The sequence below is a fragment of the Peromyscus californicus genome, unplaced genomic scaffold, assembly GCF_007827085.1.
Source record: "Peromyscus californicus insignis strain IS unplaced genomic scaffold, ASM782708v3 Scaffold_4__1_contigs__length_199733344, whole genome shotgun sequence".
NCBI classification, from domain to species: Eukaryota; Metazoa; Chordata; class Mammalia; order Rodentia; family Cricetidae; genus Peromyscus; species Peromyscus californicus.
The window spans coordinates 162,765,188-162,792,117 of record NW_026294562.1 but is presented as its reverse complement, the minus strand read 5'-3'; the positions used below and the strand labels follow the sequence as shown (position 1 = coordinate 162,792,117).

At 53.1% G+C, this 26,930-nt stretch overlaps 2 protein-coding genes across 9 annotated transcripts; both read right to left on the bottom strand.

Annotated features, from left to right (window-relative positions):
* Window positions 1-553: 553 nt before the first annotated feature.
* On the bottom strand, window positions 554-25,457 carry Bcat2 (branched chain amino acid transaminase 2). 8 transcript variants are annotated; one of them, XM_052711902.1, is made up of 17 exons: window positions 25,360-25,457; window positions 25,094-25,176; window positions 24,254-24,320; window positions 22,381-22,472; window positions 20,348-20,452; window positions 16,965-17,032; window positions 16,775-16,871; window positions 7,208-7,282; window positions 6,736-6,939; window positions 4,609-4,719; window positions 4,403-4,522; window positions 4,052-4,215; window positions 2,246-2,388; window positions 2,000-2,085; window positions 1,651-1,791; window positions 1,504-1,578; window positions 554-936 (listed from the first exon to the last, which is right to left on the bottom strand). In XM_052711902.1, exons 6-17 carry the CDS (start codon window positions 17,015-17,017, stop codon window positions 898-900), a joined length of 1,308 nt encoding a protein of 435 aa, XP_052567862.1. In that variant the 5' UTR covers window positions 17,018-17,032; window positions 20,348-20,452; window positions 22,381-22,472; window positions 24,254-24,320; window positions 25,094-25,176; window positions 25,360-25,457; the 3' UTR covers window positions 554-897. The 8 variants fall into 8 exon arrangements, 7 of the variants coding, with proteins under 7 accessions (XP_052567862.1, XP_052567863.1, XP_052567859.1 ...); XM_052711903.1 differs by lacking the exons at window positions 24,254-24,320; window positions 25,094-25,176; window positions 25,360-25,457 and adding an exon at window positions 22,849-22,958; XM_052711899.1 differs by lacking the exons at window positions 22,381-22,472; window positions 24,254-24,320; window positions 25,094-25,176; window positions 25,360-25,457 and adding an exon at window positions 18,734-18,862 and having other exon boundaries at window positions 20,348-20,443.
* Hsd17b14 (hydroxysteroid 17-beta dehydrogenase 14) lies at window positions 19,015-26,230 on the bottom strand. Its single transcript, XM_052760258.1, has 7 exons — window positions 26,143-26,230; window positions 25,360-25,398; window positions 25,094-25,176; window positions 24,254-24,320; window positions 22,381-22,472; window positions 20,348-20,452; window positions 19,015-19,131 (listed from the first exon to the last, which is right to left on the bottom strand). The coding sequence occupies exons 1-7, from the start codon at window positions 26,228-26,230 to the stop codon at window positions 19,015-19,017; spliced, it is 591 nt and encodes a 196-aa protein (XP_052616218.1).
* Between the last annotated feature and the right edge of the window lie 700 nt (window positions 26,231-26,930).

The window sequence follows — 26,930 nt, the reverse complement described above, 5'->3', positions numbered from 1 at the left end:
AATTCTCAGCTACTACTCCAGCACCGTGTCTGCCTACATGCCGCCATGCTTCATGGCATGATGATAATGGACTAAACCTCTGAACAGCAAACTAGCCACCCCAGTGAAATGTTTTACTTTATAAGAGTTGTCATGGTTGTGGTGTTTCTTCACAGCAATAGAAACCCTAAGATAGGCACAATTATACAAACAGTCTTTGGTGTCAGATGGGAGCATATGAAGGCCAGGAAGACAAAGAGGAAGCTGGGACACAGAGACAGGCAGAAGACCAGGCTGGGAGGTCAGGCCAAGGAGGACACAAGAAAGGACAGAGCCATCAAGGGCTCCAGGAACAGGGCTTGGGCACCAATGCCCTGTAAGAAGAGAGAAGATCCTGAGATCTGGTGTGGCAGGGAGAATCCACTAAGTGGGGTTCGGTACTAAAGTACAGAAGGATCCCTCAGGTCAGAGACGCCTCCGTGCTGAATCCCTGATAATAAAATGTGCTGAATCCCTGATAATAAAATGTGCTGAGCCCCTGGGGTCCCAGGGTGGCGCTTTGAACACGACAATCTCTTGTTCTTTGGCATTTTATTTCAAAATTGCAGCAAGGGCAGAGAGGGGAAAAAATGAATCACGGAGAGCACCGGGGATCCAGCTTGAGAATGATATGCCAAGGATCCCCCTTCAAAGCAGCTGAGGCATCTGAGCCCTGAGGCCCAACCCTTGAGGCGGGGTTCAAATTGTCTGGGTCCCGCCTTAAGGCTTTGGAGTGCAGTGACCACGCGATGGCGCCAGAGACCCAGGTGTCTGGCCAGACCTTTTTCTATTGCACTTCTCCTGAGTCTGAGAGGCGCGGACTCTGGACTGGATGCTATAGGTCCGCGGATCCAATCCGTGAGGGCAGAGCTGGCAGCGTCACACCGGAAGCATCCAATCGTGGGCACCGACTCCGTACTGCCGGACAACGGAGTTGTTGCAGTGCGGCAGCTGCACTACAACTCCCAGCAGGCTTCGCAACGTCTCAACTGACAGCTCACAGAGCTGCGCCTCAGTGCCTCATGGGAAGTGTAGTCCTAGACTCAGAGGCTCGCCCACAAGTCCAGAGGGACATCAAGGCAGGGAGTTGCAAAGCCTTGAAGGCTCTTGGGAAAAGGCATTTTCAGCTCAAATGTGTAGTGCTAGGCGCCAGCACGGGGCCAGGATACCCAATCACCTCAGGTCTAGCTCACCGGGAAGTGAGCCCAGAGGTCCTCTGGAAGCTCTGGGCTCACAAGAATGGGAATACTCCAGGCCATGGAGGGGCAAGGGAGGATGGCTCATCATGCCATAGTGACAGCCCAGGGCCCAAGGGAGTCGTGGGAGGCTCATGAAAAAAGGGGTTATCTCTTTAGGACCCAGAGCCGCAGAGACTCACGGAAAGGCGTCTACCTGAAGTACAGAAAATGCCTCTGCTCCTGGCCACAGGTATTCAGGGGGAAGGACCCATTATGAGAGCTCTTGCTCCCGTGCTCATGAACTCACCTGAATAGCCTTCAACTCCTTCTGGAAGCGCAGGATGAGCTCCGGCCCGTTCTCCATGGTGGGAATGTGGAGTCGCTGGGGAAAAGGAGCCATGAGGATGGGGCGCTCCCCCTTTCTCTCCCACCTCCCCTGGCATCTCCGCCTCACCTTGCCTTCGTAGAGGATTTGATGCACTGGGCAGACCTGACAAGCCGTGCCTGAGCCAAAGACTTCCCGCACCCGGCCCTCCTCCAGCGCCCGCTGCAGTTCCTTCATGGTGACCTTGCGCTCTGCCACCCGGAACTCACCCTGCATAACACGGGGGCAGAAACACTCCAGTCCCCATACTCCTGTCCCGCTGCAGACCACCATCGCTCCCTCCCTAAGGCTGCGGGGAAAGACAGAGAGAGGCCCAAGCGTGGGGGACAGACCCAGAGAAGAGAGGGCGTGGCAGTGGGCCCAGCAGCCACCACAGCGACACAGCTCAGATGCTATGGTCCCAAGATGCAGGTCCTACCCAAGTCCTGGCCAGGTCCAGCAGGCTTTGTCGAACCACTCCAGGCAGGATGATGCCATCCAGTGGGGGAGTTGCCAGCTCCAGGACTAAGTCAGGGATGAAGATGGGTGTCATTGCCTCCCACCCCTAAGTGATCTCCCCTTTCTTTCAGAAGCAACCTGCCCAGGACCCGGAGGAGACCTTGCAACCCGGTAGGAGTTAGGCAGGCCGTCATACAGGGTGTGGGTTGGGTCACAAGTAGCTCACCCCCGTCCTCATGGGTCCAGTAGACGAAGATGTTCATGGTGCCCACCTCAGTGAGCTGGTGGTCTGGCCCGTACAGCCAGAGGACTTGTTCGCAGCCCTTCTCCCTGGCCTCTTGTTGCACAGCCACAGTGGGCCCGTAATTCCTGGAGGGCAGCCCGGTCAGACTGGGCAGAGAATCCCCCACACCCCCCACAACACAACCAAGGAGGAGTCTCCTTCCCCAACTTACAGCCCTTCCGTGAGGGCTCCCCAAACCTGCAAGACAGAATTCTTAACCTAACAGTTGCGGTCAAGGTTGGGGCCCTGTGTGGTTGGTGGGCCCCCTTTCCTGCTTCTCCAGCTTCTCCTCTCTGTACCCCAGAGTATTTAGATTAGGGCATAGTGATGCCAGTGGTTTGGCTTATTTTACTCCACTTTTCTTATTTTTGGTTTTGCATTTTTTGAGACAGCATTTCTCTGTGTAGCCCCGGCTCTTCTGGAACTCACTCTGTAGCCCAGGCTGCCTGTGCATCTGTATTGCTGGGATTAAAGACATGTGCCACCACACCCAGCTGGTCTGGGCGGCAGGGTCTCTTTGAGCAGAAGGTGGCCTCAAAAGCACTATGCAGCTGAAGCTAGTCTTGTCCCCACCTCCCAAGTGCTGGGGTCACAGCTACACACCCCACACTGGCTTTCATCCTGTTTTAACCTGAGGGTGTTACCCACACCAGACTTCACCTCTTACTCACTCCTATGTCGCCCCAGGTTCCCACTGTCTCAGGACAGGATCCCAAGCCATGTTCTGAGCCTTGTGCAAACACTGGTCTTCTTTGCCTCCCTTGTGCCAACTGTGATCCTATTCCACCAGCCCATTTACCAGGGCCCAGAGTTAGAGAATCAGTGCCACTGCTTTCTTTCTTTGGGTGGTGGGGTTTGAACTCAGGACCGCTCACATGCTAGGTAAACACTCTATCACTGAACTCTCTGGGGATCCTAGGCAGGGGCTCTACTGCTGATCCTTGTCCTCTAGCTTCCTTTTACAGTCTCCCTGCCTCAGCTGGTTGAGGATCGGTGACTGCATGGCACACATGGCTGCACGCCACCACACCTGGCTTCTCCCACTACCTTTGCAGCCAAGAAACCACAAATGAAGTGCCACCTCTTACGTGGAGCTTCCACACGGCTCTGTGAACCCTGCCTTAGAGCTCGTGTAGATCTGGACACTAGCGTTCCCAGCAGCCCAGCTGCAGCCAGCTCAGGGCCTGATACCAGGAAGACCTCATGTTGTTCTGAGTGGACCCGAGGAGCCGCCCTGTGTCGCCACACTTCCTTGTTCCAGTATGCCAGTCGCCTGCACCTGACCTGACCCCGGGAGGCTCAGCCACCTCACAATATCCTGTGCCAAGGCCGTGGGCAACACAGAGTGGTGGGACCCCAGAGGGGGAGAACGGGGACTGAGGTCCAGGGGAAACAGGGAGCTATGCATGGGGACAGCTCAGCACAGGTGTCAAGGCAGGGAAGAAAGCTAGGGGCAATCGTGCCTTCTAGAGGCTTCCATGGGCTCGGGCTCGGCTTTCCTGCTTCCATCTCTGAGCTCATTTGTCCATAGGAAGGCACCCCATCCTCCTCTGTTTTTAGTTTCAGACACCAAGGATAACAAAGGACACAAAGAAAGCCCGGAGCCCAACTACAGAGTCAGTGAGAAGAGCTTTCCCACCCGGAACCCAGGCACAGCCCGACCAAGAAGCGTGGAGAGCGCTACGGCTCACCTTTTTATAGCATCCTCCCCCCAGAGCACAAATACTCACGGATGTGGGGAGTACTCACCCCCCCAGCTTGTAGTCGCCGACCCCACCCATCCAGGCTCTGATGAATGTGGGGTCGGCCAGGAGGGAGACGGGCGTCATGGAGTCTCCAGGGAAGTAGGATCCCACAGGACAAAGAATGACGAACAGGAGGGCTTGTGTGACCAGGCCAACACCCAGCGAGGGCTATGGTGTGCACAGGGCAGCATCAGACCAAGGGGTCCACACTCCAGCCTCCTCCTCCCTTAGACTCAGAGCTCTAGGCCCAACCTCCTCCCCCAGAACCCGGGGTCCAGGCTCAGCCTGTCTGTCCCTCTGACACAGATGTGGATGTGCACGGCCCCACACTAGCCGCTCCCCAAGCAATGCCCACCTCATTCCCAATCAGCACAGGCCGCACATAGAGGCTGGTTCCATTGCCATCAGGAACCCAGTCCTTGTCCACCTCAATGAGCCGGCGGATGCACTCCAGCAGCTCCTGCTTGTCAAAGTCCTGGGTGGATCCCATAGGAGTCAGGGGTCCAGATTTCCCCAACCACCCTCTGCCCTCTCTCCTTCTAGGGCAGACTGGCCACTCACTGGCAAACAGAGGCGCCTTGCAGAACGTAGCATCCTGTCCATGTTGAGCCATGGCCGGAAGAGGCGTACCTGCCGGTCCCTGCCTTTGTATGCTTTCAAGCCCTCGAAGAGCTGCAGGATAGACGGGGAGGGGGACTGCTCAGGGCCAAGTCCCGCAGCATGAAGAGAGCAAGAGACACATAGATACAAACGGAGACAGAGAAGGGCAGAGGGATGGAGACTTCAGAAAGCACAGGGCAAGGCAGCCATGTAGCTCAAGCCTGTTACCTTAACTACGCAGGAGGCAGAGGCAGGAGCATGCCCAGTTAAGGCCAGCTTGAGAGAAGCCTGACCCACAGGGTGAGATCCTGTCTCAAAATCACCCCACGCAAGAAAAAAAGGCTCACAATATACAAAGTTTTCTTAAGCCGGGCGGTGGTGGCGCACGCCTTTAATCCCAGCACTCGGGAGGCAGAGCCAGGCAGATCTCTGTGAGTTCGAGGCCAGCCTGGTCTACAGAGTGAGTTCCAGGACAGGCTCCAAAGTTACACAGAGAAACCCTGTCCTGAAAAACCAAAAAAAAAAAAAAAAAAAGTTTTCCTACATAGTTTTTAAAGCCTACCCTAGGGGGCTGGAGGGATGGCAAGGTTCAGTTTCCAGCCCCTACATGGTGACTCACAATCATCAGTAAATCCAGCTCCAAGATGCCCTCTTCTGGCCTCTGCAGGGACTGCATGCACAGTGACACACAGACACAACTCTATGCATGCAAAAACTAGTACACATAAAATAAAAATAAATAAAATAGCCAGGCGATGCTGGCCCATGGCTGGTGGTGGCACACACTTTGATCATAGCACTCAGGAGGCAGAAGCAGGTGGATCTCTGTGAGTTCAAGGCCAGCCTGGTCTACAGAGTGAGTTCCAGTACAGCCACGGCAGTTAAACAGAGAAATCCTGTCTCAGAAAGAAAGAGAGAGAGAGAGAGAGAGAGAGAGGGAGGGAGGGAGGGAGGCAAAAGACCCTGACTCAAACAGGCTGCAGAGCAATTGAGAAAGACACTTGCTGTCAATCACGGCCTCCACACTCACACAGAGAAAAAATCACTTTGAAAAATTTTTTTGTTGTTATCTCTTTTTTTTCCGAGACAGGGTTTCTCTGTGTAGCTCTGGCTGTCCTGGATCTCGCTCTGTAGACCAGGCTGGCCTGGAACTCACAGAGATCCGCCTGCCTCTGCCTCCCGAGTGCTGGGATTAAAGGCGAGGGCCACTACTGCCCAGCCACTTTGAGAACTTTTAAAAGCTCTTCGGGCGACTGGAAGAATTCTACAAGTTTGGCAAGGCTTCGTTCTGGGAAACAGGCTTGGGCAGTGAGTGTGGAATCTGGTACAAGTTCTACAGAGAGAACACAGTTACACTGTTGAACGCACAGGTGCCCTTTGACCCGCTAGCTCTAGGCACTGGGCAGAGATACGCTTGCATTTAGAGGAAGCAATACGGGCACCTGGTTGTTATTGCAACATTCCTTAGAGCGCCTCGGGGCTGAAAAGGACCCAAGTGTCCCACAGTAGGCACTGTCTAATGAGACCTCCTGTCGGATGGAATATACTTCGGCAATAAAGACGGGCAAGACTCCTCAAGGAATGTCACAGGAAATAGGGTTACTGGTTTTTCAATTCCAGCTATAGCCCTGGCTAGCCTCCAAATCACGGCAGTCCTCCTGCCTCAACCTCCTGAATGCTGGAGCTATACTACTTCCCACGGGGCCTGTGGAGGTCTTACTATATCCAGGCTCCTCCAAAGCTCCTCCTCTCTGTGGCTCTCCTGACATCCGAGGCCTCCTTTGCCACTCTGAGACCCCACGGTGTCTGCCAACCTAGCTCTTCTGACCGCATACGCTGTCCTGTCCTGTTTTTATCTTTGCCAGAACCCCACTTTCTTTCAGAGCACAGAGTTCCAACAAAGCCAAGATCTGTTCATCTTAGGAACTGATTGTCACCTAGCTTGGGTCCCAGAACACAGGTGACCTCGGGAAAAGAAGACAGATCCACAGAGGAAGACACGTGCAACACGCCGGAGAGGTGACCTCGGCCAGATGCCAAGCAGAGAGAAGATGCCACAGGGCGGGCAGCAGGAGCAGCTGGTCCCACCTGCAGAGAGTAGTGGAGGGCGGAGCAGGCTGGGTGCAGCGTGAGGTTCTGGAAGGGCTGGATCCTGGGAGGGCTCCAGCCTGTCTCCTTGCTCCACTCCACCATTAGCATGTGGTCTGTGAACGTCTTTCCGAACAGCAGTGGCTGGCTAGCGTTCGGCTTCTTCTGCGGCTCTCTGGTCACCTGGACCTGGAGGTCTGCAGCCTGAAAGGAAAAAAAACAAAACAACAACAACAACATCAACAGAGGGCACTGCCGTCCGCAACCTGAGAGACTAGAGCTCCCGTGGCCCCGCCTCAGCCCACCGGGGACCAGGAGCCACCAGGCTTCTGAGAAACGCAACACTATCTCTTTATAACACCTGAGAGCAGAAGACTAGCCGACCTCAGAGAGAGACAGATGAGACCTGCCTCCCTCTGACACAGCGAACAGACCCCAGGCTTCCTCCCCTAGACCCAGGGCCCCCTTTTACCTTGAAGTTGGAGGACACACATCTTCTGGGCCCACATAGAAGCCAGGGGACAGGGAGAAGTTTTTGAGCCCAGACCTGGGGTGGGGAGAGAAATAAATATGACCAAGGCAAGAGGCAGGAAGAGCAGGGGCCCTGGCTCCCAAATGCCCCCTCTTGTTTGGGAGACCCATGAGGCTGGCTCTGTCACAGTTCCAGCACATTCTAGACAGACTCTGTGCTCTGCCCAAGTCCCTATCTGGGTGACTATCCCTAGAAAGACCAAAGTCAGCTCCCACCCCTCCACCATGCCGGGCAAAGTCCAGAGAGGCGTGCCTCCTGCTAGAGAACTTTGGCCACCGCTTGTTACCAGCTTAGACAACGACCAGGGACAGTGAGCAGGTAAGGGGAGACTCCTGGTCTGGGGGCCCAAAACCTGAGGAGAGTTAGAAAAGAATGGGTCCTGTTTATCCCTGAAGTGAGCAGCCCAGACCCCGGACCTCCTCCCTCAGACCCAGGCCTAAAGGCCATGTGCTTCTCCATCAAACCCAGAGCTTCAGACTCCAGCCCTCTCCTTCAGACCCAGTGGTCCTCCTTAATCTTCCGCCCTCAGACCCACAAGTGCAAGATTCCAGCCCTCCTCCCTCAGACATAGGGTCCTAATGCTTACTCTTTGGGAATATCTAAGAGTTGCTACAACCCCGGGCACACAGCTGGAACACCCTCACCCGGGCAGCCAGTGCTGTGCTCTTCCCGGTCAACGGCTGAAGGGCACCTTGTGCTTGCCCTTGGCCAGACTCAAGACTCAAGACTCAATACACAGATCTCTGCTGATCCTCCCCGAGGTTACATGGAATGCAGATCTAGTTATGCCCAGGAGGCCCCTTCCTGTTGACCTCTGACTTCATGCTTTTCTCTGCAGACCATGGAGAAGCATCGGGTCCTGAGTTTGAGGAAGACAGGAAAATAGCCTGCTCCTGCTGGGAGAGCTGGTGATGGCCAATGAGTGAGGGGGTCCAGCAGAGGTCACAGGTCAGTAGGTGAGTCCTGGATGCCATGTGGATGAGTCTGGGCCAGAAGCAGACTTTTTCTTTCTTTCCTTCTTTTTCTTTTTTGAGGGGAGGGAGCTTGGGACAGAGTCTCACTAAGCTGCTCACCACCCTCAAACTCACTCTGTAGCCCAGTGCTTGAAGTCATGATTTTCTTCCCACAGACTCTGCACTAGCTGGGATGATAGGGGTGTGTGCCACACCTGGCTCAGATAAGCTCTGTGTGTGTGTGTGTGTGTGTGTGTGTGTGTGTGTGTGTGTGTGTGTTGTGTGTGCGCGTGCATACTCGCATATGGAGGACAAACTCAGATGTCATTGCTCAGGTGATATCCATCCTGGTTTTTGTTTGTTTTTATGTGCATTGGTGTTTGGTGTGCAGATGTCTGTGTAAGGGAGTCACAACCAATAGATGTGACTAAGTTGCAGATACTTGTGAGCTGCCACGTGGGTGCTAGGAATTGTTCTCTGGAAGAGCAGCCAGTGCCCTTAACCACTGAGACACTTTTCCAGCCCCCCCACCCCCATCCTGGTTTTTGTTTTGAGACAAGGTCTTACTGCATAGTCCTGGCTCTGTAGACCAGGCTGGCCTTGAACTCAGAGATCCACCAGCCTCTGCCTCTCGAGTGCTGGGATTAAAGGTGTGCACAACCCTCACCCCACAGCCCATCCTGCTTTTTGAGACAGGCACTATGATTGGGTTCTGGAGCTTACCAACTTGGTTCAGGAACCTCCTGTCTCCACCTCACCAACGATGATGATATATATGTTTTTTGGGTTTTGTTTTGTTGTTTTTGTCTTTGTTTTTGTTTTTTCCAGACAGGGTTTCTCTGTGTAGTTTTGGTGCCTGTCCTGGATCTCGCTCTGTAGACCAGGCTGGTCTCGAACTCACAGAGATCCGCCTGGCTCTGCCTCCCGAGTGCTGGGGTTAAAGGCGTGCGCCACCACCGCCCGGCCGATGACGACATTTTAAGAGTGAGTCACCACACCTACTATTTTTTCACTTGGGTTCCAGGGGTCAAACTCAGGTTTCCATGCTCATGTGGCAAGCACTTTCACAACTGTGCCCATGTCTTCCAGCCCTCAGATAAGTCTTCTGGGGTGGTCTGAGGGTGACAACCCCCCCTATGTCTCTGGGTGGTGACATGAAGCTTGCCCAACACTACCACCCGCATCAGACACTCATAGTACGGGGAAGACCATACACGGGGTAGGGCAGCCTGTATGGAGGCGGGAGCAGAGGGAACCAAAAAAAAAATGTTTTTGTTTAATAGAGTGAGCCAGAAAAGCTGAACAATGCAGAAAAGAGATATTGAGATGAAGAAATGAAAAAAAATGGAGCTGGGGGTTTATTTCGTTGGTAGAATGCTTGCCTAGGATGCAGGGTCCCTGGGTTTATTTCTTCCCAGCAGCACACAAACCTTGCAGTCCCAGCACTTGGGAAGGAGAAAAAGGAGGATCAGGAATCCAAGGGCATCCTTGACTATGTAGCAAGTTTGAGGCCAGCCTAGCTTAGATAAGATCCTGTCTCAATAATAATGAAATGAAGGAGCAGGGTGCGGGGGGTGCACCCCTTTTATCTCATTACTGAGGAGACAGGGACAGGCAGATCTTTGAGTCAAAGCCAGCCTGGTCTACATTTTGAGAACCTGTCTCAAAAAGAAAAGAGCCGGACGGCGGCAGCGCACGCCTTTAATCTCAGCACTTGGGAGGCAGGGGCAGGTGGATCTCTGTGAGTTCGAGGCCAGCCTGATCTACAGAGTGATTTCCAGGACAGCCAGGGATACACAGAGAAACCCTGTCTGGAAAAACCGAAAAAAAAAAAAAAAAAGAAATGGAGGCCAAGAGATGTCAAAATAGATAGGATTACAAAGAGAGGGCTATTGAGGTGACTCACTGGGTAAGGACACTTGTCCACAAGCCTGAGGACCTGAGTTTAGTACCTGGGACCCACTCCTTCTAGCCAATGGAAGGACAGAACTGACTCATTACCCTCTGACCTCCACACAGGCACCATGACACACGTGGGTCCACACACGTGCACATACGGAATAAATAAAAATGTAGCAGGGAACGGGGCAGGTGAGTAACAGTAGGAGGAGGGAGAAGCAGAGATCGTGGCAAAGAAATTCTAAACTGGGTTTGACGGTACACACCTTAGTCACAGAACTCTGGAGGCTGAGGCAGGAAGCGCACAAGGGTCTAGAGGCCTCGAGGCAAGAGAAGGCACTATGCCAAGGCCCAGAGATTAGTCTGAACTGGCCACAGAGCCTTGGTGACAATGATGTGCTATTCTCTTCTTCTCGGAGCAATTCTAAGGCCGCAGTTTTCTCTGGGTTCAAAGAACACCCCGTCCCCCACTACACTTTGGGAATTAAGTCCAAAGATGGCACCTAAGTGGCAGGTGGGCTACAGGAATGAAGTGTAATAGGGATAGAAGCAGAGTTTTAAAAATTAAAGGCGAGTGTGCAGGGCAGGGTTCTGTTTGACATGGTGGTGTTCCCTTCATGTCCCAGGCAGCCCCAAATGCTGAACCTCAACACAGCCCAGATGTCCATCAAAGATCAGGGGTGGTCTTGTCAGAGCTCCATTCTCCACCACAGGTCAGCAAAGTACTAAGACCACTGTACAGTGCTGCCCTGTCCCAGGTAACTGTCCTACACCACACTCTCATCAGATTCCAGAACTGCTCTTCCCATAGCCCAGGCCGTCCTGATCGTCGGTTATACTTCCACCAGACTTGCAGAAAGTCCAGTGCTCTCTGTATTACAACCCCTGTCACCTCAGGACCGTCCCCTGCAGAGCCATGTGCTGTCCTAACACAGGGCTGTTTCCTGCCCCATTCCAAACACAACATGTTCCCCCTCTACAGCCTAGGACTGTCCTTGGCAAGTCTGAGGGATGTCTCTTTCAGACCCAAGAACTATTCCAATGTCAATCTAGACTAGTCCCTACAAGATAGTCCTGGCCAAACCCTAGCCATCAATGTCTTCCTTATAATCCAGGATTTCCCCGTGTGGGCACTTACCACCAGGCACTCATAGCTCTGAGCAGGCTCCTTTTGGAGCGTCTACATTACAGGATAAAACTATCTTCCTCAGAGCCCAGGTTTGTCCCATTAGAATTGGAGACTGGCCCAGTATGGCAAAGTTGTACCCATCCCAAAACACCACACCATCAGAGCCTAGATTGATGTCCCTATCATATCCCAAGACAGTGTCTGTCTAGAACATTTCTGTCCATCGTTAAGAACTGGGAAATGTAAAGGTCTGTTCAGGAATTCACAAGCCTGGACTAAGAGTGTCAGATAGTCAGGAACCAGCTAACAACAAACGTTTTCCCGATGGCCCAGCTGTTTGCGCCGGCCTCACTTATAAATCATGTTCTCTTAAGATCATAGAATCTCCCAAACTCTGCTGCTTGCCACCATCGGTAAGCACCAAAATACTCTTGCCTGGAGGATCTGTGTCGCTCTGACATACAGACGCTTGCTTCGGATTACAAAACCAGGTACGGAGCCTCAAACAGACACTACACACGTCTTTAAGTGCCTTTTGTTCCAAGAAATAAGATCTTGGTTCCAATTCCCAGCCAAGACTCCGTGCCTAGTCAGACACCAGGCCCCAGAAGTTCTGGGCCCCTCGTCTAAAGGAACACAAGAGCGACTGGCCCTTAAAACCCGCGGGCTGCATGTCCCAGCCAAAACTTCCTCGCATCCCCTCCTCCCTGTGCTTCTCCCTCTACAGCCCTCCTCCATGCTCCCCACTTCCGACCTCCCGGTCCACGGATCCTCGCATCAGGTACCCCCCGCACCCCACCCGTGTCTCCCCACTCTGCCGCCCGGTTAAAAAGACCGGCACTCCTTTCCGTGGGGCCCCGTCCGCCTCTGCGTCCCGCAGCGGAACCCGAGGCGCAGAGGAACGACGCCAAGCCGGAAAGGCTGCACGCCAGTGGTCCATCCGGAAGTGTGCCCCCATCGGGTTCCCCAGAGGCTGGAGCGCCGGTCGGCCGCGCACCCACCTGCCGAAGCACTGCCGCAGCCATGATCCGTGCTTGGGCCGGTAACTGTGCGCGCCTGGGGCGCGGCCTGGTGAAAGACATTCCGGCCCCGCCCTGTCACGCCCCCTCCCGCAGATGGCTGCTCTCTGCGGGCCTCACTTCTGCCAGGCCTTTCTGAGTTATAGGACCTCAGGGACCCAGGCTCTGCTGCAAAGAACATAATCCTGGAACGGTCCAGAATTGTCATACACTCGCTCCATCTTGCCCTCCACCCTGTCCTGCCCCGCCCCGGCCACACTCATGCCCAGCCAGGCATTGGCCTTGGCTTTTGTTTTACAGGACTTGGAGACTAAACCCATCATGGCCTCCTGTATGTTAGGGAAGCGCTCTAACCACTGGAATTACATCTCCAGACCTTTAAAAAAAATTTTTAATTGCTGGGTATAGTGGACATGTCTTTAATCCCAGCACTTCTGAGGCAGAGGCAGGAGGATTTCTGTGAGTTCACGGCCATCCTGGTCCACCTAATAAGTTCCAGGCCAGCCAGGGCTATATAGTGAGACCCTGCCTCAAAACAGACAGGGGTTGGAAAGAGGGATCAACAGTTAAGAACACTGACTGCTCTTCTAGAGGACTGGGTTTGGTTCCAAGTAGACGCATAGTGGCTCCCAACTGTCTGTAACTCCAGTTCCAAGGGATCCATCGACCTCTTCTGAACTCTGCGGGCACTAGGCATGCACACGGTACACTTTCATATGTGCAGGCAGTACGCTCATACACATAAAAATAAAAATGTAATATTTTCCAGCCAGGGGGTGGTAGTGAACACCTTTAATCCCAGCAATCAGGAAGCAGAGGCAGGCAGATCTCTGTGAGGTTCGCGGCCAGCCTGGTCTACAGAGCGAGATCCAGGACAGCCAGGATTATTTATATAACAGTCTCTATGAGAAAAAAATTTCTAAAAATAAATAAAACAGCAAAAAATGCATCTTCAGAGGAACTTTGTCAGTGGCAAAGTCATCACAGCAAGAGTCACAGAGCTCTTTTGGTCAGGTATTCTGACAAAGAGGAAAAGCCCACTGTCCATGTCAGCAGGTGCAGAGAAAAGCCCTTGGAAGCTGAGGCAGGAGATTTGCTGCAAACGTGAGAGAGCATCCTAGGTGAGAGAGCCAGTCTCCTGTCTCAGACAAATGAAACAAAAAGAACAGGACTTCGGGGAGAGGATGGTGGACAGGGATAGAAGACTCCTCCCTCTGCACGAAGAGACAATGTGTTCTTTGTAATGACAGTTCATTGTGCGCTCCTTCCGGTCTCCTTAGAGAAGAAAGCTAGAGTATCTCTCAGCAGCTCACTACAGACCCTCACATCAGCCTACAGCTTGGGTGCACAAGCCACACCCGTCATCCACAGCTCCCCAACTTTAGGGCTTCAGGGGTAGTTAGTGTATCAGGAGCTCTCTGCTGCCAGCATCATTTAAAAACCTACTTAATGCACACATAATACATCTATACAGGGCCTCACTCTGTAATCCAGGCAGGCTTCAAGCTTGCCATCCTCCTGCCTCAACTTCACAAGTATAGGGATTACAGTTGTCTAGACTAGCTATACCCTGCAATTTAAACCTGTGGCAGTGTTCTTCCGTATTGTGCTTCCCGGTCACTATGCCACAGGTTCTTCCCAATCAGAAGTCACACACACACACACTTCCCGGTCACTATGCCACAGGTTCTTCCCAATCAGAAGTCACACACACACACACACACACACACACACACACTCACACGATACACAGGTTAGCCCCTGTCATACACACACTAAACACAGGTTAGGCCCTCTCTCTCTCTCTCTCTCTCTCTCTCACACACACACACACACACACACACACACACACACACACACACACTGCCCCAGGCCACAGTAACCAAACCACACACCCTCCCCCACAGACGATGCCTCTGCCATCTCCCGCCACACACACACACACACCACACACACACACACACACACACACACACACACACACACACACACACACACACACACACACACACACACACACACACACACACACACACACACACACACACCCCACACACCCCACACACCCCCGATCTCAGGCTCTCTGCTGCTAAGCCCTCCCTCCTCCCTCCACCTCGGAACTGCCGGGTGGACCCTACAGCAGCAACCGCCCCCGCCGCAGCCAATCAGCGATTGCCGCACACCCCGGCCTTGGCCAATCCACAGCAGCCTCACAGTTCCACCCCCTACCTGGGGTGCGGGGAATGCTGCTGCGCCCGCGCCCAACCTGGGGGGTGTCCAGGGCCTGATCTTTCCCCAGCGCACCCCCGCAGTGTCCTTCAGTCCCAAACCCAGCATTGCAAGTCCCGGCCTCCGCCCTCTGACCCACATGTCTCAACTCCACACCACCTCAGTGCTCAAGATTCTCCCTCCAGCCTCCTCACTATCGCACTGGCAAAGAGCGCAAAACCCCTCTCCCCTAAGGGCCAAGAATAAAGGCAGGCTCCTTCATTAGCCACCAATTACCACTTAATTTATTCTCCCCAGCGGGCCTTTTAATTTGCGCCCAGGTGAAGCAGAACTGCGCTCAGAACTGCGACAGAAGGTAGCACCTCTCGCTCCTGCTGCAAGGTCTCCTGGAGTTCTTCAGGGGTCAGGAATACCCACGTGGCCTAAAGGTAGCTGGGAAGGAGGCAAGGCTAGTGTGGACAGACTTGTGTAAAGAACAGGAAATAAATATGATGTTTCCTTTCTGGATACAAGTTGTTTTCATGAGTGCAGGACCAATGATAAGTGGGTAGAGTCTAAGGTGTTGGGGCGAACCCTGGGAGGTAGGTGATGCAGGTTGGAATTTGGGGTGGGGAATGCTAGGTGAGGGAGGGGCAACTTATAGGTCAGTAGTAGAGCTCCTTGCTTAGAACTCCTCAGTGAGGGGCTGGGGTGTGGCTCAGTGGTAGCGCCCCTGCCTAGAATCCCCCAGTGAGGGGCTGGGGTGTGGCTCAGTGGTAGAGCCCCTGCCTAGAATCCCCAGTGAGGGGCTGGGGTGTGGCTCAGTGGTAGAGTCCCTGCCTAGAATCCCCCAGTGAGGGGCTGGGGTGTGGCTCAGGGGTAGAGCTCCTGCCTAGAATCCCCCAGTGAGGGGCTGGGATGTGGCTCAGTGGTAGAGTCCCTGCCTAGAATCCCCCAGTGAGGGGCTGGGGAGTGGCTCAGTGGTGGAGACCCTGCCTAGAATCCCCCAGTGAGGGGCTGGGGTGTGGCTCAGTGGTGGAGACCCTGCCTAGAATCCCCCAGTGAGGGGCTGGGTTTGTGGTTCATGAATGAAATGATGATGTGACCACAGCAAGGTATGGTTGAGAAGCAGGTTTTATTATATATAAGAAGAATACAGCCAGAGGCATCTGGAAGAGTCCAGACTGAACTTGGGCCAGGGGGGCTGAGGGTGGGGGAGAGAAGAGAGAGGATGAGGGGAACAGGGGCACATACGTCCGAACTGCCATGTTTAGATGGGAGTCAGAAGCTAAGTACTGGGCTGGAGAGGCTTAGAATAGGAGACAAGTGTGAGAAGAATGGAGAGAAGTACTGAGGGAGCCAGCTGCCAGCCTGTGCTTTGGTATGCTAACAGACACCACAGCTAGCCATTCGTCCTGAGTGTCTTTGGGAATGGACAGTTCCTTGGTAGAGCCCCTGCCTAGAATCCCCCAGTGAGGGGCTGGGGTGTGGCTCAGTGGTAGAGCCCCTGCCTAGAATCCCCCAGTGAGGGGCTGGGGTGTGGCTCAGTGGTAGAGCCCCTGCCTGGCACAAAAGAGGTCCCGGGTTTAATCTCCAGTACCACAGAGAAAGGAAGGAAAAGAGGGATGGGTAGGACATAACACGGTGGAAATTACGGTGGGGGGACGGGGGCTTCCGCGAGGCTGCTCCTGCTAGACTTGCATCCATACCCCAGTTCTGCACCCCCTGTCACGAGAAGCTCGAGTCCTGTACAGAAGGTGGCTTCAGAGGCCAGGAAGACGGCTGCAGCCCCCACCTCAGCGGCCTGGCCCATGCGGCCCAGGGGCTGGGGAGAGAAGGCAGGAGGAGAACTGAGAGCGGCCTCCCGCCGGGCATGCTGGCTCCTACCTGTCATCTCAGCAAGAGAGGCCTACTCGACAGGTTTGCCCTGAGTTCAAGGCCAGCCTGGGCTAGAGGGTGAGACGGCCACGCAAGCGCGCGAGTGAACACACACAAGGAACGGTACACGTCTGTAACTCCAGCTCTCGGGAAACAGAAGCAGGAAGATCAGAAGTTCGAGGATGTTCCCAGCTACATATCAAGGTCCAAGCTAGACTGGATTATATGAAGCTCTGAGAGACAGACAGACAGACAGACAAAGGAGGAGGAGAGAAGAGGAGAAAGACCTGACCTGATCTACACACACACACATACACACACACACACACACGCGCACACACACACACACACACACACACACACACACACACACACACACACCCTGGTACCTTCATCCCTCCCAGCTCTCAGCCCCTCCTACCTGGGCCAAGGTCCCTTCTAGGATGGTGGCACTGGGGTCTGGAGTTGACATTGCCAGCTCTTCCCACAGTGGAGTCCAGATGTTTCCTGGGGAGATGCTGGTAAGGGAGAGAAGGAAGAAGAGAAGGGTATGCTAATTCTGTCCTGACATCCCCAGCTGCCCCAGCCTCTGTCCGCTTTGATCAGCTTACCAGTTGACACGGACACCATATCGACTCTCATCCAAGGCCAGAGCTTTCGTCATGGCTGTCACTGCCCCCTGCAGGGGCAGAGACCAGAGAGGGTTGAGTCTCTGAAGATGGAGGCCCTCCCATCCTCTTCTTCCAGGCAGGGGGGCAGCAAACTTTAGCCTCGGTGAGATTAGTCTCAGCCATCTTGCAGACATTCCCTGTGCGTGGGCTCTGTGCAGACCAATTTGTTACAGGTTGCTGCTCTAACTCAGGACTAAATGAGGGGGGTAGTGTGGGACATTTCTGGGCCTAGGCACCTATGGTCCCAGAACTTGGGAGGCTGAGACAGGTGCATTGCCATGAATCTCTAGTACCAACCCAGCTGCAGGGAGAGACTCTGGTTCAAATAAAATCAAGAAGGGCCTTGCAGCCGGGCGGTGGTGGCGCACGCCTTTAATCCCAGCACTCGGGAGGCAGAGGCAGGCGAATCTCTGTGAGTTCGAGGCCAGCCTGGTCTACAGCGCGAGATCCAGGAAAGGCACAAAGCTACACAGAGAAACCCTGTCTCGAAAAACCAAAAAAAAAAAAAAAAGAAGGGCCTTGCAACATGGCTCAGTATTAAAGGCACTGGCTGCCGAGTCTGACAACTGAGTTTGATTCCTGGGACCCACATGGTGGAAGGAGAGAGCTGACTCCTCCAGGTTGTCCTCTGACCTCCATATGTGTGCTGTGACACGCACATATGCACAGAGATACACAGAGACAAAGACACATATGAAATAAATAAAAATGTAATTTAAAAAATCCCAGCTGGAGAGATGGCTCAACACTTAAGAGGACTGACTGTTCCTGCAAGGAACCAGGTCCCATTCCCAGCACCCACATGACGGCCCAGTTCCAGGGGATCAGATTCCCTCTTCTGAACTCCACATGAACCAGAAAGGCCAGTGCATATACACACATGCGGACGAAACACTCACAAAATACAGAGTGTATCGTTTTAGTGACCTCACTGCTGAAGACGCAACTTTGGTTTCAGGACACTGAGAAATCAAGCTAGAACTGGCCTGAAACCTTCCTCCTTGCTGCTAAGTCCCAGAAAATGTTATGCAGGTCCCTGGGAGAGAGAAGTCATTACCAGATTTACCTAGACGCAGACCTTGTGTGCTGAAGTACTGACCTGCCAAACAAGAAGATATGTCTGCTGGTACAAAAGTGGCATTAATGGAATGGGGGTGTCTAACTGCTTTCTGCTTGGCTATGAAGCCAGTTCTAGAGAGAATTCATGCCTAATATTGTAAACCTGGTCAAAAGTCCATGGCTCAGGAGGTCACAACCCCCAGGGGCAAACCCACCACAGTGCAGCCTCAGTCAAAATGCTCTTTGCTCTTTTGTTGTTAATGTTTGAGACGGGGTTTCACTACAGCCTCTGTAGACCAGGCCGCCCTCAAACTCACAGAGATCTGCCTACCTCTGTGGTGGGATATTTGTACTGGGCGTGAAGGTATATTGCTGTGATTGGTTTAATAAAGAGCTGAGAGGCCAATGGCTAGGCAGGAGGTATAGGTGGGACTTCCAGGCAGAGAGAGAGGAAGTAGGAGATGAATCTAGGTGCAGCAGAGATGCCAGGAGACATGGGAGAAGCGGGGTGGGTGACAGAACACAGGTTAATAGAAACGGGTTCATTTAAGTTGTAAGAGCCGGTTAGAAACAAGCCTAAGCTAAGGCCAAGCTTTCAAGTGTCCATGTCATTATTTGGGAGCTGGCTAGAGGGACAGGGAAAGACTTGCCTCTGCCTCCTGAGTGCTGGCATTGAATGTGAGCTCTACCACGCCCAGTGAGAAGCTCCTGTTGGCCGCGTGCAACAGTTAATGTGAAGACTCACACGCTGAGAATTAGTGACTGCTGAGTGCTCAGCCCTAGATGAGAGAGATCCACACAGCAACCCCATGCTGCGGCTCAGGGGTCAACATGGAAGAGAAGGCAAAGCGAATAAGATCTGGGGGCAGAGAGCAGTCCGTGAAATGCTGTCTTCTGGCGGTGACACGGCCCTTGTTTTCATGAACTAACTTCAGCTAGGGTTTCCCGCAGGAGACTCGCACAAGGTGAAGCAGTTATCATTCCAGGGTGACAGGGAGGGGCTGATGAGGCCACACCCCTTAATGAAGACTGTTGTAACTGACGGCTGCTGGGGATAAGGGGTGTGGTCACCAGTAGGTTGTCCATGCGCTAGTGGATGCCCTCAGTGGGTTACTTAGAAAACGAGAGAGGAGAGAGAGAGAGAGAGAGAGAGAGAGAGAGAGGACACCAGGTGAGAGAGACGAGTTAGAGGCACACAGTGGTTTGAGAGGGGAGGGGAGGGGAGTATGATCAAGATAGACTGTACATATGTATGAAAGTGTTCAAGAAGTACAAATATTATCTTTTAAATATGTACAAGCGCATGGATATGCAAATGCTCCCAGAGGCCAGAAGAGGTCACCAGATGCTTGGGGCTGAAGTTACAGCTGTGAGCCTTCCAGTGTGGGTATTTGGAACCAAACTCTGGTCCTCTTAAAGAGCAGCAAGCACTCTTTACTGCTGAGCTATCTGTCTAGCCCACCCCAAAATATTCTTAAAAAAAACAAAACAAAACAAAACAAAACAGGCCGGGCAGTGGTGGCGCATGCCTTTAATCCCAGCACAAGGGAGGCAGAGGCAGGTGGATCTCTGTGAGTTGGAGGCCAGCCAGGGCTACAGAGTGAGTTCCAGGAAACGCGTCAAAGCTACACAGAGAAACCCTGTCTGAAAAAAACAAAAACAGGGCCTGGAGAAATGGCTCAGTGGTCAAGAGCACTGGCTGTTCTTCCAGAGGTCCTGAGTTCAATTCCCAGCAACCACATGGTGGCTCCCAACCATCTGTAATGAGATCTGGTGCCCTCTTCTGGCCTGCAGGCAGAACACTGTATCCATAATAAATAAATCTTTAAAAACAACAACAACAAAAAAAAAAAACAGGTCAGGTGGCACACACCTTTAATCTCATTGCTCAGGACGCAGAGGCAGGAGGATCTCTGAGTTTTAGGCTAGCCTGGTCTACAGAGTGAGTTCCAGGCAGACCAGAACTATATAATGAGACTATAGAAATTATAAAATAAAATTAACTGGTGAGATGGTTCAGAGGATAAGGTCGTTTGTTGCTAGGTTTGAGTTCCTGATTTCAATCCTGAGACCCATGTGGAGAGAACTGATTCCTGCAAGTTATCCTCTGACCAACACACACACACACACACACACACACACACACACACTTTTAAAACAAGAAGTGAAAAAAAAAAAAAACCAAAAAACAGAGAGGATACAGGCTCAAAGCTGAGGCCCAAAGAGCCAGGAAAGAACACTAGGGGGGAGGGGGGCTGGCCTACCTTGGTGGCCACGTAGGTAACTGCCTGAGACTGGCCGATGGTCCCAACCAGGCTGGAGATGTTGATGATGTTGCCTCTGCATTTCCGCAGGTGGGGGAGGGCAAGCTATGGAGACAGACACATCAGCCCTTTACACCTGGTCCCTGGAGAGCGGCCAGCAGCACCCTTAGGTATGGGACTGAGACTATCGCCCATGTTCTCAGTGGGTCTCTGTGGGCAGAGGCACAGCAATGGCGTGTCTATGGTATGCCAGAGCACCTCTCGGAAGGACTTATGTGTCTTTTCAGGTTCTCTCTCTCTCCCCTCTCTCTCCTCTGTCCTCTCTCCTCTCTGAGTTTTCATCTGCTGTTCAATGTCCAGCCCTCACCAAGCCAGGAAAACCTGGCGCCGTGCAGAACCCTGTCCGTTCGGCACAACTACGAGAAAGCCTTTGGTCCCATGGAGGGAGATGGTGTGTCCGGGTTGTGCAAAGAACTCTGTGGTCAGAATGTGATGTGGGAAGCCTCAGGAGATGGGTCCTGTCCTCTGCCGCCTTCTCGGGCCACTCCTCCTCAGGTGTGTTGATTCACGGTGTGACCTAGATAAGCTCAATCTGTTCCTTCCCGGTGCCGTGGGCACTGGATCTGACCAGGCACAGCCTGATCTGGTCATAAACATGACTGAGCACAAACCAGCACCCCGGAGCCTCCTAGAACAGGAACCTAAAAGGGTCTGTGGCTCACCACACCACTCCCAAATGCAGCCTGGACACTGCAACCCGAGAGCCTCTGTCTGGACTGCTCCATCCTGAGAAAGTCACACAGTTCACATAGTGACCGTGTCAGCTTGCCTAGGAATGAGGGGACCCTGGTGACTGTTCTGGGTTGTCACATGCCCTCCGATCCAGTAACTGATCACTTCTGTGATGGGACTATCCTGAGTAAAAGGACTCCCTCCTGACAACCGGGGCCCCTCCTCTCCTCTCAAATGGGACTGTGACAGAAAGTGTGGCCAGAATAATATTTGTGGGAGCAAAACCCTTCCCGTGCCCCCACTCCTTTTTGTTGTTTTTTTGAGACAGGGTCTCACTATGTATTCCAGGCTGGCCTCGAACTCACAGAGAACTGACTGCCTCTGCCTCCTGAGTGCTGGGAGACTGGGTTTGCCAGCATGGCCTTTACACCTAAGGCCTCTCTCTCCACCCATCAACACCAGCAAATATTCTTACTGACCCTTCATAGGTCCTTCCTTATGGAAGCACCACGAGCTCCTCACCCCTTCCTTCCTGGTTTGTTTTTGGGGACACAATCTCACTGTGTAGCCAAGATTGGCCTTGAACTTCTGATCCTCCTGCCTCCACCTCCTAAGTGCTGAGATCATAGTTTCCACCGTCACGCTACAGCTCCGTGGTTGCTGGACAAGCACTCTACCATCTGAGCCCGGCCCCACCTCTTTTGCCACCTCAGAGCAGGCCTGGAAGGCTCTGGAAGATTCCGAGGAGGCTGTAGCTGCGGGGGATGCAGATCTATGCCTATTTGTTTCCTACATAGAACGGGATCCTTCTAGAGCATTAGTTCTCAACCTTCCTAATGCTGCGACCCTTTAATACAGTTCCTCATGGCGTGGTGACCCCCAACCATGAAATTATTTCGTTTCTACTCCATAACTGTCATTTTGCTACTGTTATGAATCTTTTTTGTTTTTGTTGGCAGGGGTGAGACAGGGTTTCTGTGTAGATTTGGAGCCTGTCCTGGAACTCGATCTGTAGCCCAGGCTGGCCTTGAACTCAGAGATCCGCCTACCTCTGCCTCCCTAGTGCTGGGATTAAAGGCATTTGCCACCACGCCCAGCTTGTGAATCTTAATGTAGATATCCATGTTTTCTGATGAGATTCGGCAGCCCCTATGAAAAGGTCATCCGACCCCCAAAGGGGTTGCTACCCCAGGTTGAGAACCGCCGCTCTAGAACAGGACAGGAAGATGAGGGGCACAAAACCATGACTCCTGATGAGAGGAGGGACACACGCCAACTGCAGCTGACTGTGCCTGTCTTACCTTGGTCAACGTGTACGTCCCCAGTAGGTTCAGTTCCAGCAGCTGGCGAAAGTCCTGGGCAGAAGTCTCCTCAGGCCACTGCGCGGGTGGGTCTAAAGGGAAGGGGAGAATGAGACCAGGCCGGGAAGGGAAGAGGGAGACAGGAGAGGGGTGATGACCAGAGGAGAGGCAAAGGGCTAGGGAGCAAGCCAAGGAAGGAGGCTGCATATGGTGAGTGTGATTGTCTCTGCAGAGGAGGCGTGCTGCACCCCCCCCCCCCGCACCCCCCCCACCCCCCGCGCCCGCCATTCCAGCACTAAAGTCTCTGAGCCGAGCCCAGCTCATGTCAGTTCTCCTCACTGTGGAATGTGAATTTCCCCGCACTCCCCACAAGGAAATTTGTTTCTGTGGCTGTGTTGAATACACCTCAGCCTAAGAAAAGAAGGACACAGATAACAGTGAGCTCCCTGCAGCTCTGTGAACCTTTACCATGACCTGAAGAAAGGCAGCTAAGACAGGGAACCCCGCTGGCAGGGGCAGTCCCCTGCACCTCCGTCTTTGGAGGGGACTCCGGAGGGCCTGGGTGCTCGCTCTCTGAGCCTTAGCTTCCGTGGGGACACATTGTCTCACAGTGCAGCTGTTAGGCTGGTGGAAAACTCGCAGAGTGCCACACCACCTAGTGTCTGATAAAGTGTGCCTGGGGTGTCCTTGTCACCAGCAAGGGCCTGGGCCTTCAGCAAAGCAGGAGCTCCACAGGCTCTGGGAATAACCTAAGGGACACCGTCTCCTTTAGAGACTGCAGCACCCCAACACAAAAGGTGATGACTCTTTTTTTTTTTTTTTTTTTTTTTTCCGTTTTTCGAGACAGGGTTTCTCTGTGTAGCTTTGCGCCTTTCCTGGAACTCACTTGGTAGCCCAGGCTGGCCTCGAACTCACAGAGATCCGCCTGGCTCTGCCTCCCGAGTGCTGGGATTAAAGGCGTGCGCCACCACCGCCCGGCTGAAACCTTTTTGATATGTTTCAGATCTTTGTTTTTTGTTTGTTTGTTTGTTTGTTTTTTGTTGTTTTTTTGTTTTTTTTCAAAACAGGGTTTCTCTGTAGTTTTGCGCCTTTCCTGGAACTCACTTGGTAGTCCAGGCTGGCCTCGAACTCACAGAGTTCCGCCTGGCTCTGCCTCCCGAGTGCTGGGATTAAAGGCGTGCGCCACCACCGCCCCGCGATAACTCTTATTCCAAAGATGGAAACTGAGGCTCGGAGAAGGGGAGAGCAGAGCCTGAGGACATGGCAGAGAAAGAGGACAGAAGCTCAGGCTCACAACCTGAGCGCAATCCTACATGGTGGAAGGAGAGAGCAAATCCCCTCCAGTTGAACTCTGAACACCACACAAGTACTGTACACAAGTGTGTGTAGCACCCACATATTACACACACATACAAATAAATGTAATAATTTTTTAAACTTTTTTTTTTTTCCCAAGACAGGGTTTCTCTGTGTAGCTTTAGAGCCTTTCCTGGAACTCACTCTGTAGACCAGGCTGGCCTCGAACTCACAGAGATCTGCCTGCCTCTGCCTCCCGCGTGCTGGGATCAAAGGTGTGTGCCACCACCGCCCAGCCAAATGTGATCATTTTTAAGGGGAAGAAGTGGGCCTGGAGAGATGGCTCAGTGGTTAAGGGCACTGACTGCTCTTCCAGAAGACCTGGGTTCAATTCCCGGCATCCACATGGCAGCTCACAACTGTCTGTAACTCTAAGATCTGATGCTCTCACACAGACAGACATGCAAGCAAAACACCAATGCACTAAAAATAAATAAATTTAAAAAGGGGGGAGGAATGGGAGAATAGGATATAAGTAGACATCGGAGGACACTAGCCCCCAAGCCACACAACTTACGGTAGCCGGCATTATTCACCACACAATCCAAGCGGCCAAATCGAGAGAGGGTCTCAGAAATCAGAGTCTGAGGAGATAACAAACATCAGGAGGAGAGCAGTGAGGTGACAGCCTTGGACAAGCTCAGCTGAGGAAGACAAGGTAGAGTGAGGTGGGATCAGGGTCACAGAATAGGTCCAGGGAGAGGAAGTAGGAAGCTGGGGGACGCAGACCAAAGGCCTAAGCACTGTGGTGCGGTTACCATTTGCCATAGTCAGGGTTTCTATTGCTGTGACAAAACACCATGACCAAAAGCAACCTGGGAGGAAAGGGTTACTTCGGCTTACAACTGTCAGGTCACTGAGGAGCTCAAAGCAGAAACCTGGAGGCAGGAACTAATCAGACACCATGTTCACTGGCTGGCTCCCTACAGCTTGTTCAGCCCATACAATCCAGGACCACCTGCCCAGTGAGGTCACAACCTCAGGGATGTGGTGTGGCCATCTTTGCTACTGAGGTTCCCTCTTCCCAAATGACTCTAGCTTGTGTCGAGTGGATAAAACAGTAACCAGGCCGCCACTGTGGAAGACTGTGAGGGCAGAAGACTCAGGCTACAGACCCAGAGGAGGGTGGGGAGCAGACAGGCAGAGAGAGCGGAGGCCCAGACTGGGGCCAGACCTGAGGGCACTGAACAGATTCTGCGGCAGGGGAGTCAGAAATTGTTACAGGAAGCGTGGGTTTCAAGCTCTGCTCGTTCCTAAAGACCTGAGAGAGAAGGACCCACGTGTACTGAGCTGACAAAGAGGCCATGCAGAGGGTGCTGGGTGCTGGAGATGGGGGGTAGAGGCAGGGAACACTCACCTGCAAGTCTCCTTCCTGAGTCACGTCACAGGGGACGAAGACAGTGCCCACGAGTTCCTGCTCCAGAGCCCGGCCCCTGGCCGCTGCAAGAGAAAGACTCTGGGTCTCAGGGAGGAGGGTTGAGGCTTGGACGCCAGTCTGAGGGTAGAGGTCTGGGGAGGAGCTTGGACTCCTGAGTCTGGGGAAGGAGACTTGGGTCTAGGCATGTGGGTCTGAGGGAGGAGGGCTAGGCTTGGGGTCCCTGCGTCAGTGGGGGACTCACTCACCATCCTTGTCACAGAAAACCACTTGAGCCCCACTGTGCACTGCCAACAGAGAGAAAGAAGTGTTAGAGGCTGTAGACTTGGGTCGCTGCCTCTGCTGCCCTCTTGTGGCCACACGGAGCACCTGGCTCTCGTGACCTGTCTCATGACAGTCCTCTCAAAGGGCAGTCTTTGAGACAAATTCCCCTTCTTCATCCAGCTGCTGCTCGGCCGCCATCCTGGATTCTAGAAAAATCCCAAACCTACAAGAAATATATTCCTCACAGCTATGGCTTGAAGAACTCTTTTTGGTTTTTCGAGACAGGGTTTCTCTGTGTAGCCCTGGCTGTCCTAGAACTCAAAGATCCGCCTGCCTCTGCCTCCCTAGTGCTGGGATTAAAGGCATGCGCCACCACCGCCTGGCCAGGGGAAGAACTCTTGATGAGAGCCGTATCGTGCTTACCAACAGTCCAAACTGACTTGTGTAAGCATGAAACTGGGGGGCTGCAGAGATGGCTCAGTGGTTAAGAGCATTGGCTGCTCTTCCAGAGAACTCAGGTTCAATTCCCAGCACCCATGTGGCAGCTCACAACTGTCTGTAACTCCAGTTCCAGGGGATCCAAAACCCTCGTACAAACACAAAAACAATGCACAGAAAAAATAATAAACAAATCACTTAAGAATAAGTAAAAAAAAAAAAAAAAAAGATCACTTAAAAAAAAAAAAAGAATGAGATTCTCTTTCTCCCACTCTGTGAACCCGTCCTTTCCAAAAATTCAGACACCAAGCATGAAGACCCTTACTCACCAAAGGCTCTCACGATCCCAGCTCCGATGCCACGACCACCCCCAGTCACCACCACCACTTTCCCGGAGTATCGGGTTACAGCAGCCATCCCCCGTTGACTTCTCTCCCACACCCTCGCAGCCTCTCTCCACCTCCAAAGTCCAGGGAGCAGTGAGATGGAACAGATACGCCGGCTGGGTCCTTGAAGGCTGGCCCTGGGAGGGGGTGTTCCCAGGAAGGCCACGAACCTGCAGGAATTGAGAGGGCTCTCCTGCGTCAGACCTGGAGATGGGGTCTTAGCCCTTCTCTTTTAGACCCAGGTGTCCCCACTCTGACAATCCTCCTTCAGACTTGGGGTCCAGACCCCAGCCCTCCCAGCTCAGATTGACGCCAGTCCTGCTCCCTCAGACCCGTAAGAGCACCTCTTCCTCTGACCTAGAAAACCAGGCCCCAGCCTCCTCTCTCAGACACGAGGTTTCAGCCTTCTCCCTCAGACCCAATCTTAGTATCTGGCTCCCAACTTCCTCATACTGTTATCCCAAACGCTGAGAATAAGACCACTACCACAACTTGAGCCAAACTTGAAGCAAGCTTTATTTTTATTGGGGTGCACCCAAGAGCTGGCCAGAGACTGTCTCCTCCTAAGTCGGGTTACAGAGCACAGCATCAAATCCACCTCTTGGGCCCCTTTTAAGGAGTAAAATCAGGAGTAGTTTTACAGAAGGGAGACGATGGGGCAATAAAATACAGAAAAACCTTAAACGTCACTGGTCACCCACCACGTGATTAGGGAGGGGCCAGGAAGGGTC